Genomic DNA, 18,886 nt, shown 5'->3' with positions numbered 1-18,886 from the left:
CTCCCTGCTCTGCCACCTTCTCCTAGCTCCTCCTGCTACTTGGCAGGTCCTTGACCCTTAGAAGAGACATAAGCAGAAGAATTTGTCAACTTGGGTGGGCCAGATGCCAGGGCATGGAGTCTAGGCTCTGGCCATACCATACCAGGGGGAACTGGTGGGAGATCCGTCCCTCGGGAGGCAGCTTGGCCCCAAAGCCGTAAGCTGGGAACAGCTTGTCACTGTCATAGTCCTGGATGATTTCTCCCACTGCCTTGAGGGCCATGGCATAGGCGCTGAGCTGATAAGGACTCATGTAGTGCAGGGAGGTGGGCTGCAGGGGATTCCCTATAGGGAAACAGGAGACCCACCTCATGGTCATCTTGATGATCTATTAGTTCACCTGCCTATCATTGTATGCATCCATCCACCTATCCATTCATCCACTCTTTACCCATGTACTCCCTCATTATTTTACCCAGTCATCCAAATGTTCATTTATCCATCTATCCATCCACCAACCCCTATAGGTATCCCTCAGTTCATCCACATACTCATACATCCATTCACCCATCCACTGGCCATAAATCCATCTTTCAGTCTACCTATTCATCTCCATCTGTCCGCTTCTCCATTCTCTTATCCAACTACCCACCCACCTAACCATCCATCCATCTATCCATCCATTCACTTGTTCACCTGCTATTTCTCTTTCTTTCCCATCCATCCATATAGCCATATTCTTTCATCCATCTATCCATCTCTATCCATCCCTATCCATCCCATTCATTCACCTGCCTGTCTATCCTCAAATGGATCCATTCACCTGTCCACTCATCCATTTCCCCAATTTAAACATCTGAGCATTTGTCCACCCACATACCAGTTCATGCATCTACCTGTCTAACCCACTGTACTCACTCATTACCCATTTGCCCCCTCTGTTTATAAATCTATCTACCCACCCAGTCATCCACCCATTTACCTATTCATCTCTCATTACACTCGTATTCCCTCCCATCCATTCATTTACTCATCTGCTTCTCAAGCTATGTAGACCTGTCTATCCTTTCAACTTTCTTTGATCCATTTACCCACTTATTTTTCTGTACCCTCTCCTACCATTACATCCAGTAATCTCCTCACGACACTCCTGCCCCAGTATGAGCCTGACTGGGCCTTGCCTCAAGCCTGGGCTTTCTGGGTAGCTTAACTCTTATTCCCAGGTTGGAATCCAGGCCAATCCCTAGTGACTTCTTTAGAATTCCTCCGTACCCCATTCCCCCATCCATGCCTCACCATTGGAAGCTGTGAAGTCAATGGCTACTGTGAAGTTCAGCTGCGTCCTATTGGGGAAATAGATGGATTGAGAAGTGAGGGACTAATAACTTACTATACCGGGATTTCTCAAACACTAGTATGCATATGAGCCACCTGGGAATCGTGTTAAAATGCAAATTCTGAACTGGATGGTCTGGGTGGAGCCTGAGATTCTGCTTTTCTAACAAACTCCCAAGTGAGGCAGATGCTGCTGGCCCACTGAACACACTTTGGGTGGCAGAATTAAATGCCTGCTGCATGACATAATGTGCGCGATGGAATTTAATTTAACCGTTACTATCGTCCTGAAGTAGTACTTAACAGCTCCATTTTACACTGGAGAAAAGTGAGGTTTAGAGAAGACAAGTACCTTTCTGAGGTCAGCCTGTGTCCCCTAAACCAAGCAGGATGTCCCCTACAGCCTGCTTATCGTTTCCCTCTTTCTTGGCTTCTCCCTCTTGCCTGGACATATCTTCTGCCTGGGCCCCAGTAAGGTTACTGGGGACACCTTTGAAAACCACTGGTCTGTCATCTTCCCAGGGCGGGCTGGAAGATTGGGTTGAAAGGCAGCCCCATGGAGAGAACTAAGATGGGCGGCACTCTGCACTTTATAAAGCACTTTGTAGTCTGCCAAGTGTTTTAAAGTTTATCCTCATGATCTCTTTGGACCCTGACCATTAATGAATAGTAAAACTGAGGCTCAGAACTGGGAGTAACTCATTGCTGGGCTTTCAGCCAAAAGCTTGGCCTGTGACTCACCCTCCCTTGATGTAATCGACAAAAGTGAATTCAGAGTCCACAGAAAAGGAAAGCAGCGTCACCTGCGGGACAGAAGAGGCAGCCCTGCTACTTTGGAAAGTGTAGTCAGGGTAGAAAAAGGGAAAGAGGCACTTGATTTCACCCCCATCCCACCCTGTCCAATTTCTGAAAGGGCAAAAAGGGGAAGCTGTCAGAAACATTTGGATTTCCAAAAATATATTAAATTGGGAAATATAACTTAGGTTTTCCCCAAAAATCTGCAAAAGAGTAAATTTCAAAACAATTTCCTTAGGTGAGAGAAAAAAAAATTAAAAACAAAACACAACAAAAACTTAAATGGTGCCACCTTGTATCCAACATTACTATATCCAAGTAATCTGTGCCAACAGCTTTCCCATACCCTCAACATTTGCCATGTCATGCTATGTCAGTGGGGATAGAGACAGAAGGATCCAGGGAGGGACAGGGCTCTAGGGAGTACTCACAGTTCCCGAGTTGACATATTTCTTCTTCTTACATTTCTTCCGAGGGTTAAGTACCTAAGTGAAGAAGATAACAGTGATGGAGGGAAACAGGACGGGAACCACAGACTGAGCACACTAGGATGGAGGGCCTGGGCAACCTGGGCAGGGCTGGAGCTCTCACCTCATACACTGTGAACTGGTTCTGGGCCTTGCTCAGCTCTCTGTAGCTAGTGGTAAACTCACCGATGAAGTCGTGACTGCAATGAGACCAGAGGTGGGTAAGCAACAACTGCTGGTGGTTTGGAGACATCTCTGAAACCAGTCTTTTTTTTTTTTTATTTAAATAAACCATTAGAGTACTGGGAGGTAATCTCATTAGTTTTATTTTTTTTAATTTATTATTATTTTTAAATTGATTTATTTTTTGGCTGCATTGGGTGTTTGTTGCTGCTCGTGGCTTTCTCTAGCTGCAGCAAGCGGGGCTACTCTTTGTTGTGGTGTGCAGGCTTCTCATCGCGGTGGCATCTCTTCTTGTGGAGCTCAAGCTCTAGGCGTGTGGGCTTCAGTAGTTGTGGTGGGCGGGCTCAGTAGTTGTGGCTCGTGGGCTCTAGAGCGCAGGCTCAATAGTTGTGGCGCACGGGCTTAGTTGCTCCACGGCATGTGGGATCTTCGCGGATCAGGGCTTGAACCCGTGTCCCCTGCATTGGCAGGCGGATTCTTAACCACTGCACCACCAGGGAAGCCTGAAACCAGTCTTTTATTTCCACTATCTGTGCCTCTACTTGGGCTGCAGGGCACTGGGGCTTGGGCTAGAAGAGGGACCAAGCTAAGGGGAAGAGAAGGGAAGCGACAGTGTACCAGAGAGACAACTGAGGGCATCAGTTGTACCCAAGGTCTTGGCACCTGTCATCAACCTTTCTGGCTCCCAAGGCTACTTTGGGGTTCCTAGTGAATGTACTATGTATTTCAGGGAACTGTTTGTGTTAATTATAGGAGAGGGCAGTACTATGTGGAGCAGTGCTACCTTCCATCCCGGTCCCAGTCGTACACATCAATCTTCACTGTTCTGAAATGCAGGAGATAAACGTAGGCTTGGTGTGTATGATGAATCTGAGACACCCCCACCCACTTAACTATACATAAAACATCTTCCAATCCACCCATCTGTCCTTCTATCAAACTTCCTCCTATCCCTCCTATCCATTCATTAGTCCATGCACATACCCAACTATCTACTGCCACTACCAGTATTACTACTACTACTGATATTTATACTGCTGTTACTATACTTTACTCTTGACTTTTTTTTTTTTTTGGCTGCACCACATAGCTTGCGGGATCTTATTTCCCCAACCAGGGATTGAACCCAGGCCCCCCGCAGTGAAAGGGCAGATGCCTAACCACTGGACCGCCAGGGAATTCCCTACAACTTATTGAGTCTTACTATATTCCAGGTATTGTTCTCAGCACTTTCACAGACTAATTTAATTTAACAATCATTCTATAAAGTAAGAACTATTGAGATAGCCTCATCCACCAGAGGGCAGACAGCAGAAACAAGAAGGACTACAATCCTGCAGCCTGCAGAACGAAAACCACAATCACAGAAAGACAGACAAGATGAAAAGGCAGAGGACTATGTCCCAGATGAAGGAACAACATAAAACCCCAGAAAAACAACTAAATGAAGCGGAGATAGGCAACCTTCCAGAAAAAGAATTCAGAATAATGATAGTGAAGATGATCGAGGACCTTGGAAAAAGAATGGAGGCAAAGATCAAGAATATGCAAGAAATGTTTAACAAGAATTTAGAAGAATTAAAGAACAAACAAACAGAAATGAACAATACAATAACTAAAATGAAAACTACACTAGAAGGAATCAATAGCAGAATAACTGAGGCAGAAGAACGCCTAAGTGACCTGGAAGACAGAATGGTGGAATTCACTGCTGCGGAACAGAATAAAGAAAAAAGAATGAAAAGAAATGAAGACAGCCTAAGAGACCTCTGGGACAACATTAAACACAACAACATTCGCATGATAGGGGTCGCAGAAGGAGAAGAGAAAGAGAAAGGACCAGAGAAAATATCTGAAGAGATTATAGTCGAAAACTTCCCTAACATGGGAAAGGAAACAGCCACCCAAGTCCAGGAAGCACAGAGAATCCCAGGCAGGATAAACCCAAGGAGAAACACGCTGAGACACATAGTAATCAAATTGACAAAAATTAAAGAAGAAGAAAACTTACTGAAAGCAACAAGGGAAAAATGACAAATAACATACAAGAGAACTCCCATAAGGTTAACAGCTGATTTCTCAGCAGAAACTCTACAAGCCAGAAGTGAGTGGCATGATATATTTAAAGTGATGAAAGGGAAGAACCTACAACCAAGATTACTCTACCTGGCAAGGATGTCATTCAGATTTGATGGAGAAATCAAAAGCTTTACAGGCAAGCAAAAGCTAAGAGAATTCAGCACCACCAATCCAGCTCTACAACAAATGCTAAAGGAACTTCTCTAAGTGGGAAACACAAGAGAAGAAAAGGACCTACAAAAACAAACCCAAAACAATTAAGAAAATGGTAATAGGAACATACATATCTACAATTACCTTAAACGAGAATGGATTAAATGCTCCAACCAGAAGACACAGACTGGCTGAATGGATACGAAAACAAGACCCGTATATATGCTGTCTACAGAAGACGCACTTCAGACCTAGGGACGCATACAGACTAAAAGTGAGGGGATGGAAAAAGATGTTCCATGCAATGGAAATCAAAAGAAAGCTGGAGTAGCAATACTCATATCAGATAAAATAGACTTTAAAATAAAGAATGTTACAAGAGACAAGGAAGGACACTACATAATGATCAAGGGATCAATCCAAGAAGAAGATATAACTATTCTAAATATATATGCACCCAACACAGGAACACCTCCATACATAAGGCAAATGCTAACAGCTATAAAAGAGGAAATCGACAGTAACACAATAATAGTGGGGGACTTTAACACCTCACTTACACCAATGGACAGATCATCCAAACAGAAAATTAATAAGGAAACACAAGCTTTAAATGACACAATAGACCAGACAGATTTAATTGATATTTACAGGACATTCCATCCGAAAACAGCAGATTACACGTTCTTCTCAAGTGCACACAAAACATCCTCCAGGATAGACCACATCTTGGGTCACAAATCAAGCCTCGGTGAATTTAAGAAAATTGAAATCACATCAAGCATCTTTTCCAACCACAGTGCTATGAGATTAGAAATCAATTACAGGGAAAAAAACAAAAAACACAAACACATGGAGGCTAAACAATATGCTACTAAATAACCAAGAGATCACTGAAGAAATCAAAGAGGAAATCAAAAAATACCTAGAGACAAATGACAATGAAAACACGACAACCCAAAACCTATGGGATGCAGCAAAGCAGTTCTCAGAGGGAAGTTTATAGCCATACAGTCCTACCTCAAGAAACAAGAAAAATCTCAAATTAACAATCTGACCTTACACCTAAAGGAACTAGAGGAAGAAGAACAAACAAAACCCAAAGTTAGTAGAAGGAAAGAAATCATAAAGATCAGAGCAGAAATAAATGAAATAGAAACAATAGCAAAGATCAATAAAACTAAAAGCTGGTTCATTGAGAAGATAAACAAAATTGATAAACCTTTAGCCAGACTCATCAAGAAAAAGAGGGAGAGGACTCAAATCAATAAAATTAGAAATGAAAAAGGAGAAGTTACAATGGACCCTGCAGAAATACAAAGCATCCTAGGAGACTACTACAAGCAACTATATGCCAATAAAATGGATAACCCGGAAGAAATGGACAAATTCTTAGAAAGGTATAACCTTCCAAGACTGAACCAGTAAGAAACAGAAAATATGAACAGACCAATCACAAATAAGGAAATTAAAACTGTGACTAAAAATCTTCCAACAAACAAAAGTCCAGGACCAGATGGCTTCACAGGTGAATTCTATCAAACATTTAGAGAACAGCTAACACCCATCCTTCTCAAACTCTTCCAAAAATTTGCAGAGGAAGGAACATTCCCAAACTCATTCTATGAGGCCACCATCACCCTGATACCAAAACCAGACAAAGATACTACAAGAAAAGAAAACTACAGGCCAATATCACTGATGAATATAGATGCAAAAATCCTCAACAAAATACTAGCAAACAGAATCCAACAACACATTAAAAGGATCATACACCATGATCAAGTGGGATTTATCCCAGGGATGCAAGGATTCTTCAATATACGCAGATCAATAAATGTGATACACCATATTAACAAACTGAAGAAGAAAAACCATATGGTCATCTCAACAGATGCAGAAAAGCTTTTGACAAAATCCAACACCCATTTATGATAAAAACTCTCCAGAAAGTGGGCATAGAGGGAACCTACCTCAACATAATAAAGGCCATATATGACAAAACCATGGCAAACATCATTCTCAATGGTGAAAAACTGAAAGCATTTCCTCTATCAAGAAGGATTCATCTATCCAACCAAACATCCAGCCATCTGACATTTGTCCATCTGATCATCCATTCTTCTACATAACCATCCACTTATATGCCCATCCATCCTTCTACCCACTCACCTATCTTCATACTGCCCATTTGTTAGATCATATGGTCAGCCTATCCATCTACTTTATACTCATCCACCAACTAATTCATCCACTAATCCATCCATTCCCTCTGCTATCCATTCATGTGTCTATCCATCAATCTACCTGTCGTTCCACCTGTTTATGCTCCTGCTTTTTCAGTCATCCCTCTGCCTCTCCAACCAACTCACCAATCTCTCATATACCCATTCATCCTCTCACACATTTAGTCATCCACCCATTAATCCACCCATCATCTGTCCATCCACTAATCCACCCATCAGTCCACTCATCCATTCATCTGCTATCCATTCATCCATCTCCCCCTCTACCCACCCACCAGTCCTCTTATACACCCATCCACATACCCATCTAGTCATTCACCAGTTTATCTATTCATCTGACCACCCATCCATGTATCTGCTTACTCATTTGTTCATTTGCCCTTTCATTCATCCATCCATCCATCCATCCATCCATCCACCTATTCATCCATGTGGCTATCCGTCTGCTTCCCCATGCACCCATCTCCATGTCCAAAACTCTGTCTCACTGAGTAGGATCCTCCAACACTATTATGACCCTTCTACCTTCATTCTTGGGCCCAGGAACCCCACTCTCATGCCCTTGTCCCCTTACTCCTTAGCTTATGCTGAAGCAGACCTGTCATAGTCTCCATTGCACAATACCCGCACAGGGATGCTGAAGGGCTGCCACACAGGATTCAGCGTGTTTTTCACAACCTCCGTCTTGTGGCAGATGGTGAACCTGGAGAGGACAGGAGGATTGGAACCTGCCTTTGGGGTAGGACTGAGCCCAGAGACAGGGCCTGATACTCTTGGAGATTCAAGCACATATCAGGCACTGCCTTGAGTGGATTCTGGGCTCAGGTCCCGGTGGAGTCTAAGATGTCCCAGCCTAAGAGCCCTAATGGGCCCATGGTCACAGTGGGGGCAGTGACTCACGTGCCATCCTCATTGCTCCTATAGAACACAAGGAAGGGGTCTGATTTCCCAAAGAAGTCCTTCTTGTCCAGCTTGTTTGCACACAGCTGCATGGTGGCAATATCCTATGGATGAAATTGGGCTATTGACACTCAAATTGCTCACAAACTCAGACAGCCCACTACAGGGAGTTTGGGGAGAGAAGAGAGCCTCCTGGGTCTAGTATGTGGCCCTTACTGACCCGACAATTGCTAAGCTCCTCTGCGGTCAGCAATATGGTCCCACACTTCTTGCCTGGTACACCCCTGGAAGCAGAAAAAGCCTCTTTGTGAGGGGAGAGGGGAGAGTAGGAAACAAGAATTGGGGTGGCCAATCTGGGATTGGGTAGGTCAGGGGATACAATCTGTCATTGACTGACAGTCCCGAGTATGTCCACCTCTGTCCTAGGTGGCTTCTGGTGGGGAAAGACCTGACTTTGACTAGGGAAGGTTTCTAGTCTGGAAGGAAGGGGTTAACCTAGCCTACGTGGACATATCATAATGGTAGCACAGGAAAGACATAGGATTTAGAGTTCTGGGCAAGTTATTTTCCCTTTCTTTGGGCCCTGGTTTTCTCTTTATGTAATGGGAATCTTGCCCACCTCTCAGGGTTGTGAAGAGATCAGAATGAATGCCTGGAAGGAAAAGCAGTTGGTAAACTTGGTAGATATGAAGGTGGTTCTCTTTCTCAAAGCAGACTCTTCATCTACGATACACCAGACACTGTTCTAGGTATGAATTGGCCAGTTGGCACTTTCCAGCTCTGCTAGACCCTGCCTTCAGGGAGCTTCCAGGGGAAGGTGGGATGTCAAAGCCAATAGGCAAGTAGAGCATGATGTAGCAATCCTAACTAGGGAGAGGAATTTCTATCCAGATCTGGGGCAAAAGGGCTGGTTTGTTAGGTCAAAGATGCTGTGCTTTCTGAAGACTGTGAAGAGTGAGATCAAAAAGTCCAGGGCAGCCTTATCTTCTTCTGACCCAAGAAGGGACACTTCCATGTGCCCGAAGGGTGCATACCAGGATACCCATCCCCAACTTGCCTTGGGTCTCCAAGCAGTCAGGGACCCTGTTGATATGGGCCTGCAAACCCTAACCCCCATGGGATCCAAAAGTGTGGTAGAGAGGAAGCTAGGTTAGGAGTATTCTCAGTTCAAGTTTTGACTCCAGCTTGCTATGTGGTTTTCCCCATCTTTAAAATGAGAATTTGAACCATTTCTTTGGCTCCTTTGATCTCTGACTCTCTGTGCTTTAAAAAGACAGAGTGTAATGAGTACAGGGACTCTTCACCTGCACGTTCAGAACCGAGTCGCTGATCCTACTGCCTTCTCACTGTCCTTTGCTTCCTTAATGTTCTCCCTCATCTCATCACCCAGTGTGAATTCCAGTCATTCTGGACTATAATAATCACTCCCTTGCATCCTACTTCTTTTCCCTTACCCTCTCTCACTTCTATATACTTATCTGGCAGAACCACAGCCCTAGTTAAATCCAATTCTCTGCCTAACCTGTATTACACCTGTGCAACTGAATATGGCCAGAGGAAAACACACATTCATGCTAATTGCTTTCATTTTAAATGTGTGACCACAAACCTCAAGAGGGTCCTTAATCATACCATACACCCCGAGTCACTTCACGTTTCCAGTTCCGCGAGATGGCAGTTTCGCTCTTCCTCCTCCCTCCTCAACCCGCAAGCCTCCTCCTCCATCCTCACTCTCAGCCAATGACCTTGTTTCCTACCTCACTGACAAAACTGAAGCAACCAGAGGAGAATGTCCACAGACCCACCACGCACCTACCCTGCCTCCAGTATCTTCTCCAACACGAGGCCTTCCTACCGTTGCTATAAATGACTATCCATGTGCCTATTTACCCCTCCACTGTGTGCTACTTTCCACACCCTCCCTCTTGCCTGCACAGGGACGTCACTCTAGCAACTCTCCCCCCCTTTTTTTTTTCTCTTTTGGCCACGCCACACGTTATGTGGGATCTTACTTCCTCAACCAGGGATTGAACCCACACCCGCTACATTGGAAGCGTGGAGTCTTAACCACTGGACCGCCAGGGAAGTCCCTCCCCTCTTTTTATTATGTCAAATTTTCAGTTTCTACTGGATCATTCCCATTAGCATACAAATGTGGTATAATTTTTCTCATGTTAAAATATTACAAACCTATTCTTGCTCGCACTTCCCTCTCCAGCCACCCCTCCTTTTCTCTTCTCTTCTTTGCAGCAAAACCCCTTGAAAGATTCCTAATTCCCATTCCTCTCTTCCATTCTCTTCTAAACCTCCCCAACCAGGCTGTCACTCCCATCTCTCCTTCAAAACTCTGCTTGTCAGCGTCACCGGCGACCTCCATCTGGCTAAACCCAACGGCCAGTTCCCGATCCTCACCTTACTTGACCTGCAGCAGCATTTGACATAGTTGGCCACTCTCTTGTCCTTGATAAACATCCTTCACTTTGCTGCCGGGACAGCACCACCTGCTTTCGGTTACCCTCCCATTTCACTAATGATCCTTCTCAGCCTCCCTTTCTAGCTCCAATTCGTGGAGTCCTTGATCTTCCCTCTCTCCTCGCTCCCTTAGTGATCTCATCTAATCTCATGTCCTTAAAGAGCACCTAAGATTCACGTTTCTTATTGCCTATTTGACATGTCCACTCAGATGTCTAATAAAAATTATGAATTTCAACAGGTCAGACTGAACTCCTGGTTGACTTCCTCCCACAGCTTACTCCTCTCTCACTTTTTTAAAAAAAAAATATCATCGTTTATGGCAACTCCATCTTTCCATTTGTTCAGGCCAAAGACCTTGGTATCATCCTCGTCTCCTCTTATCCTCTCACATCCATATGTGATCTGTCAGGAACCTGTTGGTTCCACCTTCAAGATACATCCAGAATCTGACCAATTCTCCCCTCCTTCACTGCTAGCACCGTGGATTACTTCTACCTTTGTCCACCCAAGGTTTAGTCTCAACCCGGCAGCATCCTTTGAAAGCAAGTCAGATCATATCAATCCTCTGCTCAGAACCCTCCAGTGACTTCCAACTCAGAGTAAAAACTAAAGTCCTTACAGTGGCTACAAGGCTCTAACTGTCAATGCTCCAAACTCACCTTCTCCTTTCTTCCCCCTGCTCACGCACTTCCACCCACACTGGCCTCCTTGCTGCTCTTTGAACACATCAGACTTCTGCACTGGCAGTTTCCTCTGCCTGGAACATTCCTCCTCCAGATATCTGCACAGCGCACTCCCTTACTTCCTTCAGGTCACTGCTCTGAAGTTACCTCTCTAGGAGGCCTACTCAAGCATTCTGTTGAACACTGCAACACCTACCCACCCAGCATTTTCAGTCCCCCTAATTCTGCTCTACTTTGTCTTTATTCCTCAATATTTAATGTCTTCTAATATATTATGTAATTTACTTATTTATTATGTCAGTTTTGTACTGTTTTTCTCCCCCTTCTGTTATATAAGCTCCCTGAGGGCAGGAACCTTTGTTTTGTTCACCACTGCAACCCAAGCCCCTTGAACAGTGGCTGACATAGGGTGAGTATATGCCCAGTAGTGTCTGTGGAATGGATACATCCCTGGTGCCTAGCACAGGGTATAGCATACAAAACAAGCTAATAAATATTTAGTGAGTGAATGTAATGTAAATTCCAGAGAACCTGATTTAGTGAGGAAAGCTTCCTGGAGGAGAAAGGCTTGGAAGTGGACCTTAAAGGTTGAATCAGACTTAGAAAAAGAATGAAAAGGGTGAGGAAAGAGAGAGACAAGATCCGTCAGGCCTGAGACTGACTTGAGCAAAGCCCTGGAGGTTGGATTTTCCCAGGAGGGTGATGGAAGCCACTGAAGGCCTCTGACCAGGGGAATCCCAGCCTCCATCAGTACAGGGTCAGCTGTGTCTTTAGGAGGAGCATTTGGAGGCCCGCCCTTCCCCCCGCTCCCCTTCAGGTTCAGCTCACGTGAGGGGTCGCTCTACTCGGCTGCCCTGGCCTCCGATCACCTCTCCCAGGGCCAGGAACGCTTGTCCCAGGAAATCCTGCGCCGGGATACAGAGTCAGCGGGGCGAGGACCGGCTGGCGGCGCAGAGTCCCAGCCCAGCCCTGGTGACGCTGCTGCACTGACCACGGCGACTGTAGGCAGCGGTACCACGCAGCCGGGGCTTTAAAGGAGGCGCGGGGTCCCCAGGAAAGCTGCCCTTCTTGGTCCTGCCATCACTTTAAGCCAAGATACCATCCCACCCCTCGCCTTTCACACACCACACATGTCGCCCCCGCCCAGCCCCGTTCAGCCTCACCTTCTGAGGGTCCCAGCAACAGTCGAGAAGGAAGAGTAGCAGTGAGTAAGAGGCACAGGCGGGAAACCGAGGCAGGAGCAGGAGAGGAGGGCAGGGAGGGCAGGTTCGGGGCCGAAGAAGGTCGAGTCGGGTTTGAGGGGGAGGAGGGTTCTAAGGAGGGTCGTTTAACACACACTGAGCGCCGCCTGTGTGCCCAGCCAGCCCGTGAGTGAACGGTCGCTCACCGGTTTGGAGATGTTGGTTCTGGAGTCGACGTTGTACCTGGGAAGAGAGTGGGACCAACATGGGGCGGGGCTGGTGGGAGAGCCTGGGAAAGGAGTCGGATTTCGAGTCCAGGTTAAAATTGTGGGTGGAAGGAGGGGCAGCCTTGCACCCGAATTCAACCTGGACTTCCTTTTGGCAGGAGTCGGCGTCATTGTGAGTCAGACCCGGGGCGAGGCCAAGTTCGGGGTCTGCTGGGGGCAGGATCACGTCAGAGGTAGGGCTTGGGAAGGAGCGGAGGGTTGGATCTGACCTAAGGGCAGGGCCAACCTAGACTTGTGGGCGGAGCTAAGGCTGAGCCGAGCCCTTCAGAGTGCCACAGAACCGGGCTTGGGGGTGGAGCCAGGCCGGGAGGTGGGGGGTGGGGCCCGCGTGGGGGCGGAGCCAGCCGGAATTTCGGGCTGATCGAGGTCGGGGGGTGGTCCAAGCCAGATCCGGGGCGGGGCTCACACATCGAAGCGCAGGTTTTGCTTTTCCTCGAAGAAGTAGTCGAGGACGAATTTGCGCACGAAGTCTGGGTTCAGCGTGTTGTCGATCACCTCGGTCCGTCCGAACTGAATGGAGAGCGGAGAGTCAGCGCGAGGCCTGTAAGGGGGCAGGTGGTTCCCAGGGGCGGCTCCGGACTGGCCAAGGGTTCTAGGACTTACCTCCCGCCACTCTTGGCTGGCCCGGCTCTGCGTGTAGAGCACCACCACTGCAGGCGGGAGCGGGAGCGGGGAGGGAAGGACTTCAGGTCGGCCCGCACCCCCTCCCCGCCCCTCAGTCTTTCCCGGACCCCAGGTTCCCTCCCTCCTGGCCCTGGTGCCGCCTACTGGGGTCGGACTTGGAGAAGGTGTCGAGGTCCAGCAGGTTCCTAGAGAAAGGGACAGACAGACGGACACGGGGTGGATCATTCTGGAGCCCATCGCCTCGAACCTGCCCAAAGATGGGCACCTGGGGAGGCACGGGGCTCACATCACACTCCCCTCCCCCGTTACTACCTCCGGCTTGGGTGTGTGTGTGTGGGGGGGGGGCGCGTTATCAGCACCCTGGACAACACCGGAAATCTGCGCCCAAGAACCGTTTCTCTGCGGACTGGACTGCCTCCAAGGGTCCAGGAAAGAGGGCTAGCCCCCAGAACTTTGCCCTCCTGCGGCGCAGATCCTACTGGACCCCCGAGACCCGTCCCTTGAAGCCGCAGGCTGAGCCCTCCTTTGTAGTTGGAGCTGTTCCAGGAAACCCCCTTCCCGAGTCCGCTAGCGACTCCCCTGAGTCTGCAGCCGCGATTCTCCTTCCCGAATGCTGCTTCCCCAGCGGTCTAGCCCCTCTCCGCGTTGAGCCCCGGAGCTGGGTGGTGCTGGGGCAATGCCTAAGCCCTCCCCAGCGTGGCCCGCTCACCGGCAGGACACGGTAATTTCAATCTTGGTGGCCGGGACGCTGCGCTCAGAGGCTCCGCTGAGCGACATGGCTGGTCGGCTAGCCGGAGCTGCGGCAGGCTGCGAGACGGGGGCCGCCGGAGCTGCTAGGGGCGGCGGCGGGGTCGGCCCATGTGCCGCCGCGGCGCTGGCGGCGGAGGCTGCACTCCCTCCAGCCCTGCGCGCACTCTTGCTGCTCGCGCCTTCACTGTGGCCGGCGGCGCAGCGGCTCCAGATGGCAACACAGCCCCGCCCGGCCCTGCGGGTGGCCCCCACCCCACTGGAGCAGCCTCGAGCAGGCCAAGAACCTTACACAGATTCGAACTCCAACCCACAAGGTGGGAGAGTCCTCCCAGCGCGTTTCCCCGGGGCCAAAGCCAGTGCCCCCCCACATCCCCACGAGCTGTCCCCGAAGCTGAAGGGTTCCAGATACCTGGTGGGCGTTGGGGTCGATTCCTCTTCTTGAGCCGCTCGCTCAATCTGCTTCTCCTCCTTCCCACTCCCGTCCTCCCTCCCTCAGTCTCTGAAGAGTTACACTTTTGCGTGACCTTGGGCAAGTTACTTAACGTCTCTGTGGCTCAGTCAGTTCATTAGTAGAATGGCCATTAATAGCACCTATTCAGGGTGTTGTAAAATTTCATCGAGAATAATCCACAGAAAGGATTTACACAGGGGATTGTACACAGTAAATACTCAAGAAATGTTCACCGGCATTATTTCCTTCTTGGCATTCACACTGATGACCTCTTTTGTGTTTAGAGTCAGAGGTCAGTAAATGGTGGCTGTTACAGCACTGTGCAAAACCTTTTGTCCATGTCCTTGAACCCGCATGACTTCATGGTGTTAAGAGATGCAGACACACTCTGTGAGGATGCAACCCACTCCAGGTCACACGGTAGGTTGTCAGCCAGGTCCATCCTCCCCACATCACCTACTACCTCCAAAGCCCTGGAAGCCAATCCCTCACCGAAGGAACGCAGGGGCTGCAGGTCACCTGTACCAGTCTGCTAAACTTGTTAAAAATGAAGATTCTCCCCACACCCTTCCCAGCTAAATGAAACTCAGCAACTTCAAGTCTGAATTTCAGGCAGCCCTGGAAATCTGCATGGATAAACAGGCTCCCTAGGGGGGACTAGGGCCCACTCAGGTCTGAGGACCACTGCTCCCACCTTAACAGCCTGTGACTACATGTCCCCGTCTCACTGGAGACTCTCATGGCTCAGGAGTTAAGGGGAACACCCAAGTCTCCAGTTCCCTTCCTGCTTCATCTGTACCCCTCCCCCCAGCAAAAAGAAGGACAAGGAGAACCTTCTAAATAACTCCACAAAGACAGGAGCCAAATGATAATGCGATAGAGTAGCTGTTCAAAAAGGCTTTGATTTCATTTTGTGATCTGTGTCAAAACTGCCTCATTCTCAGCGCGGGTGACCCCTCCTCCCCAGGAGACGAGAATGGAAAGTGGGGGTCTTTTGTGAAGTCTCGGCCTCCACAAGGCCCCAGGGAAACCCCACATAGTTCTGAGAGTTGACAGGAATCCTGGCAAAGACTAAGGTGGGTGGGAGGCAGTGACAAGTAGGGTGGCGGACACCAGTCAGGAAGCTGGGGTGGGGGAGAACCCCGTCCTTGGCCCTGCTCAGCCTTGGGGCTGCCATGTGCATGATGGAGAAGGGGAGATTTCCCCCCACCTTGAAGCACCCCTTGGCTGGGCATGGCTTTGATTCCGCTTAGGGCTCAGGTGAGAGAGGAGCAGGAAGCTGTCATGAGCTGGCTGCTTCATAAGGTGCTGCTGCTGGTGCCCCGGAGTCCAACACCACGGACAAACTGCTCCAGCAGGCCGATGGCACCGGAGGGACTGGGGGCTGCTGCCCGAAGCCCCACTGTGCTGCTGTAGGCAGCCAAGAAGGCTGAGCGCACCTCCTGTAGCCGAGTCTCCCGTTCACTCAGGGCTGTAAGCCTGTGCGGAGGGAGGGAGGGAAAGAGAGAGAATTAACGCATTACCCTGGGGCAGGATCCAACATTCTCATCCTGACGCCACACTGCCTATCCTTCTGCATTCCTCAGTAGAAGGCCAGCATCTGCCCCGTGGCCATACTACCCTTGTGGTTCAGGCCCCAAATGTTTGGCCCTGTTCCTCTTTTAAACTCTCTCTCAGCTCTCAGGCTGCTGTTCCTACCTGGAGAGGCCAGAGCCCTCACCTTCAGTCACTGCAGTCCCCAGGTAAACAGCTAGGAAGGTGCTGGCTTTTCCAGCAGGACTTCTTTTCTCATTCTATCTGCTTTTCCTTCCCTGGCCTCTACAGGCACTTATCACAAGTCAAGAAGGGGAACAACAAGTGTGAATTCCACGTAAGGCTGTTTGATGACTTGAAGAGTCTTTAATAGAAAAGGCCTGAGATACCAGCCACGCCCAACCTCTGGACTCAACCTCTGAAGTCTAGGGGTAGGAGGGACACAGAATTAGAGGAAAGGTCACAGACCCACATGAGATGAGCCCTCACATTCCCATCTACCTAAGCACAAAGACCAGCCCTGACCACCAACTCACTCCAAAATTTCCCCTAAGAGACCAATCACTGGGTAACCCCTCCTGCAAATTTGTTAGAAGCAGCAGTATCCCCAGTTCCCAAGCCCAAATGACTTGCACCTAGGGCCTGGGGTAGCACATGGAGATATGAGGACAAGTGAGTGTCCAGGGGTAAGTATGGGGAGAACAGACCCAGGGAAAACAGATTGGTGGGAGTGGGGTGTGTGTGTGTGAGAGAGTGAGAGAGAGTGAGAGAGTGAGAGAGAGTGAGAGAGAGAAGAAGCAGCAGCAGCAGAAGCAGGTTGTAGGGCGAAGGAAAGTCAAATAGCTCTAGCAGCAGCACTGAGAAAATGGGGCTGATACTGGATTCCTGCAATACCATGAACAACTCCGAAGTCTCTCTTGGCATGTGGGGGAGATACGTGGCCCCGGATTTTCTTTACTTCCTAATTAGGTTTTACATAGGCTGGAGACCATGTGTGCTTCTTTAGCTTTTCCTGAGAGCATATAACCAGGAGAAATACAGATAGTAGTTCATATTCACAGGGAATATCTAAAGGTCCGTATGTATGCATTCTCATTGCCCCCTATTTTTAGGAGGCAGAAAGGGGAGAGATCACAACTTATCTAGAAACAAGATAACTGGAGCCCAGAGAGAGTGTGTGATCCGCTTGAGGACATATGGCAGGCAGAGACTGGAGCTACCATAGTGCCATTCCCTCTCAAGAGATGAGCTAGCAGGCTAGAGAAGTCAAGGCTGATATCCCAAGACAGAGCTGGTAAGCATATTGGTTTTTTTTTTTTTTAATTTTTTTGGCCATGCAGCATGTGGGATCTTAGTTCCCCAACCAGGGATCGAACCCGTACCCCCCTGAAGTGGAAGTGCAGAGTCTTAACCACTGGACCGCCAGGGAAGTCCCCAGAGCTAGTAAACATAACAGCTAGGATTTGGATTAAATTTCTCTGACATCAAAGCCAAAGCAGTGAACCCACATACTATGTGACCTCACCAGGAATCAAGCCTGACCCTAGGCCCATCCTGCAATGTTGGAGGCCATGGGATCACGGAGAACCTAGCCCTCCTCTGGGAACCACCCCTAACCTGAGGGTTGGCTGGGAGCACAGAGAGCTACTCAAGGCATAAATTGTAGGATCTGGGGCTAGAGCTGCCCGCTTCAGTGGCTAATACCAGGTAAGTGAGGGGTGCTATTAAGCAGGGGCAGAGATGTCTGCTTCCTCCAGAGGTAGCTCTTAGGCTCTCTGGCTGAAGTAGGAAGAGCCTACAGAAAGGTGCAGACATCTATTTCTTTAATCCTCAAAAATCTAAGAGATCTTGTTTCTGGCTTAAGGGCCTGGCTATAGAAAAGGCTGTACCAGGCCCTAGTGGCCTCTAAAGTCCTTGGGCTACTCCCTAGCTGCGGGGCCAGGGCCTGTGAGCACCATCTAGGAATCCCAAGGTCTGGCCCCTGCTTGTCCTCAGCAGGAATCCTTCTCAACTCCCAAGGGCAACTTGCCTCCAACCTGTCAGCCCTGGAGGGTATGAACTGGATTCTGGTGGTGGTGATGAACACCCAGCACCCGGTAGGGAGGCGAAGGCCCTTAGGCAGCCACAGACCAGAAGCAGATCCTGCTCCCCAGGCCACCGGAAGCTCTCCCCGCCTGACATCCGTGAAACAGCAGCGCAGGCAGGGGGCAGGCGGCAGCCAGAGAGGCAGCTGCACTGCTAGAACTGGAAGTCCAGCATTGGAGCTTTGGAGGGAGAGGATTTTACAGGCTTGGGCTTTGGATGGGCATCCCTGTCCAATTTTCTTTCCTGACCAGAGACAAAAGCAGATGACAAAAGGGGGGAGGGGACAGCAAGGAACCCTCGGTTCTGCTTGGGAGCACAGCCCTGGGGCTAACCCGTTTTGGCTCTGGTCTCCACCATACACCTACTTTCACTACTCCACTGTTCTGCTTTCAAAGGGTTCTCATGTCAGGCAAAGCCTTGGACAGAAATAGAATCTTTTATAGCTAGAGTCCAGCCAGCTTTCCCTAAGGGTGTGTGCCCCAAGAGACCCATGGATGGGTTTTAGAGGCTGGGGAGAGTGAACACACTCCAACGCACTTCCTGAGCAGTCCATCAGGCCCCCTTCATACCTCAGGGTCCAGGAGCAGTGAGGTATACTTAACTGAGACACTCAGGAGGGGCAGGGAGCCCAGGCCAGCTCCCTGGGGCCTGCTGCTGCCTCATTCCTAGCCAGCACTCAG

The 18,886-nt window shown here is 48.9% G+C and overlaps 2 protein-coding genes across 41 annotated transcripts in view; both read right to left on the bottom strand.

Moving 5' to 3' along the window:
- LOC101327768 (copine-9) overlaps positions 1–15,334 on the bottom strand; it is a 41,810-nt gene extending 26,476 nt beyond the window's left edge. For 2 of the 20 annotated variants that reach the window (XM_073787628.1, XM_073787629.1), the window contains exons 1-13: positions 13,367–14,059; positions 13,170–13,273; positions 12,683–12,719; positions 12,124–12,200; positions 8,358–8,421; positions 8,138–8,241; positions 7,836–7,940; positions 3,544–3,585; positions 2,701–2,776; positions 2,541–2,594; positions 2,056–2,117; positions 1,276–1,322; positions 143–324 (exon numbers count right to left, since the gene is read on the bottom strand). In XM_073787628.1, the coding sequence (XP_073643729.1) occupies positions 143–324; positions 1,276–1,322; positions 2,056–2,117; positions 2,541–2,594; positions 2,701–2,776; positions 3,544–3,585; positions 7,836–7,940; positions 8,138–8,241; positions 8,358–8,421; positions 12,124–12,200; positions 12,683–12,719; positions 13,170–13,273; positions 13,367–13,624 (1,212 nt within the window). In that variant the 5' untranslated portion in view covers positions 13,625–14,059. Of the gene's footprint in view, positions 1–142; positions 325–1,275; positions 1,323–2,055; positions 2,118–2,540; positions 2,595–2,700; positions 2,777–3,543; positions 3,586–7,835; positions 7,941–8,137; positions 8,242–8,357; positions 8,422–12,123; positions 12,201–12,458; positions 12,879–13,169; positions 13,274–13,366; positions 14,060–14,096 lie in introns of those variants that run through there. The other 18 variants (XM_033865346.2, XM_033865348.2, XM_073787620.1 and 15 more) reach the window with 17 other exon arrangements.
- Positions 15,335–15,470: 136 nt separating this feature from the next.
- Positions 15,471–18,886, bottom strand: part of MTMR14 (myotubularin related protein 14) — a 43,243-nt gene continuing 39,827 nt past the window's right edge. For 20 of the 21 annotated variants that reach the window (XM_073787650.1, XM_073787644.1, XM_073787643.1 and 17 more), the window contains one exon: positions 15,471–16,067. In XM_073787650.1, coding sequence (XP_073643751.1) covers positions 15,887–16,067 — 181 coding nt within the window. In that variant the 3' untranslated portion in view covers positions 15,471–15,886. The remainder of the gene's footprint in view (positions 16,068–18,886) is intronic. The other variant, XM_073787648.1, reaches the window with a different exon arrangement.

Source organism: Tursiops truncatus, chromosome 10 (assembly GCF_011762595.2).
Source record: "Tursiops truncatus isolate mTurTru1 chromosome 10, mTurTru1.mat.Y, whole genome shotgun sequence".
In the NCBI taxonomy this organism is placed as follows: domain Eukaryota; kingdom Metazoa; phylum Chordata; class Mammalia; order Artiodactyla; family Delphinidae; genus Tursiops; species Tursiops truncatus.
Note: the sequence above shows the minus strand (reverse complement) of the source record. Positions and strands in the feature narration are given on the sequence as shown.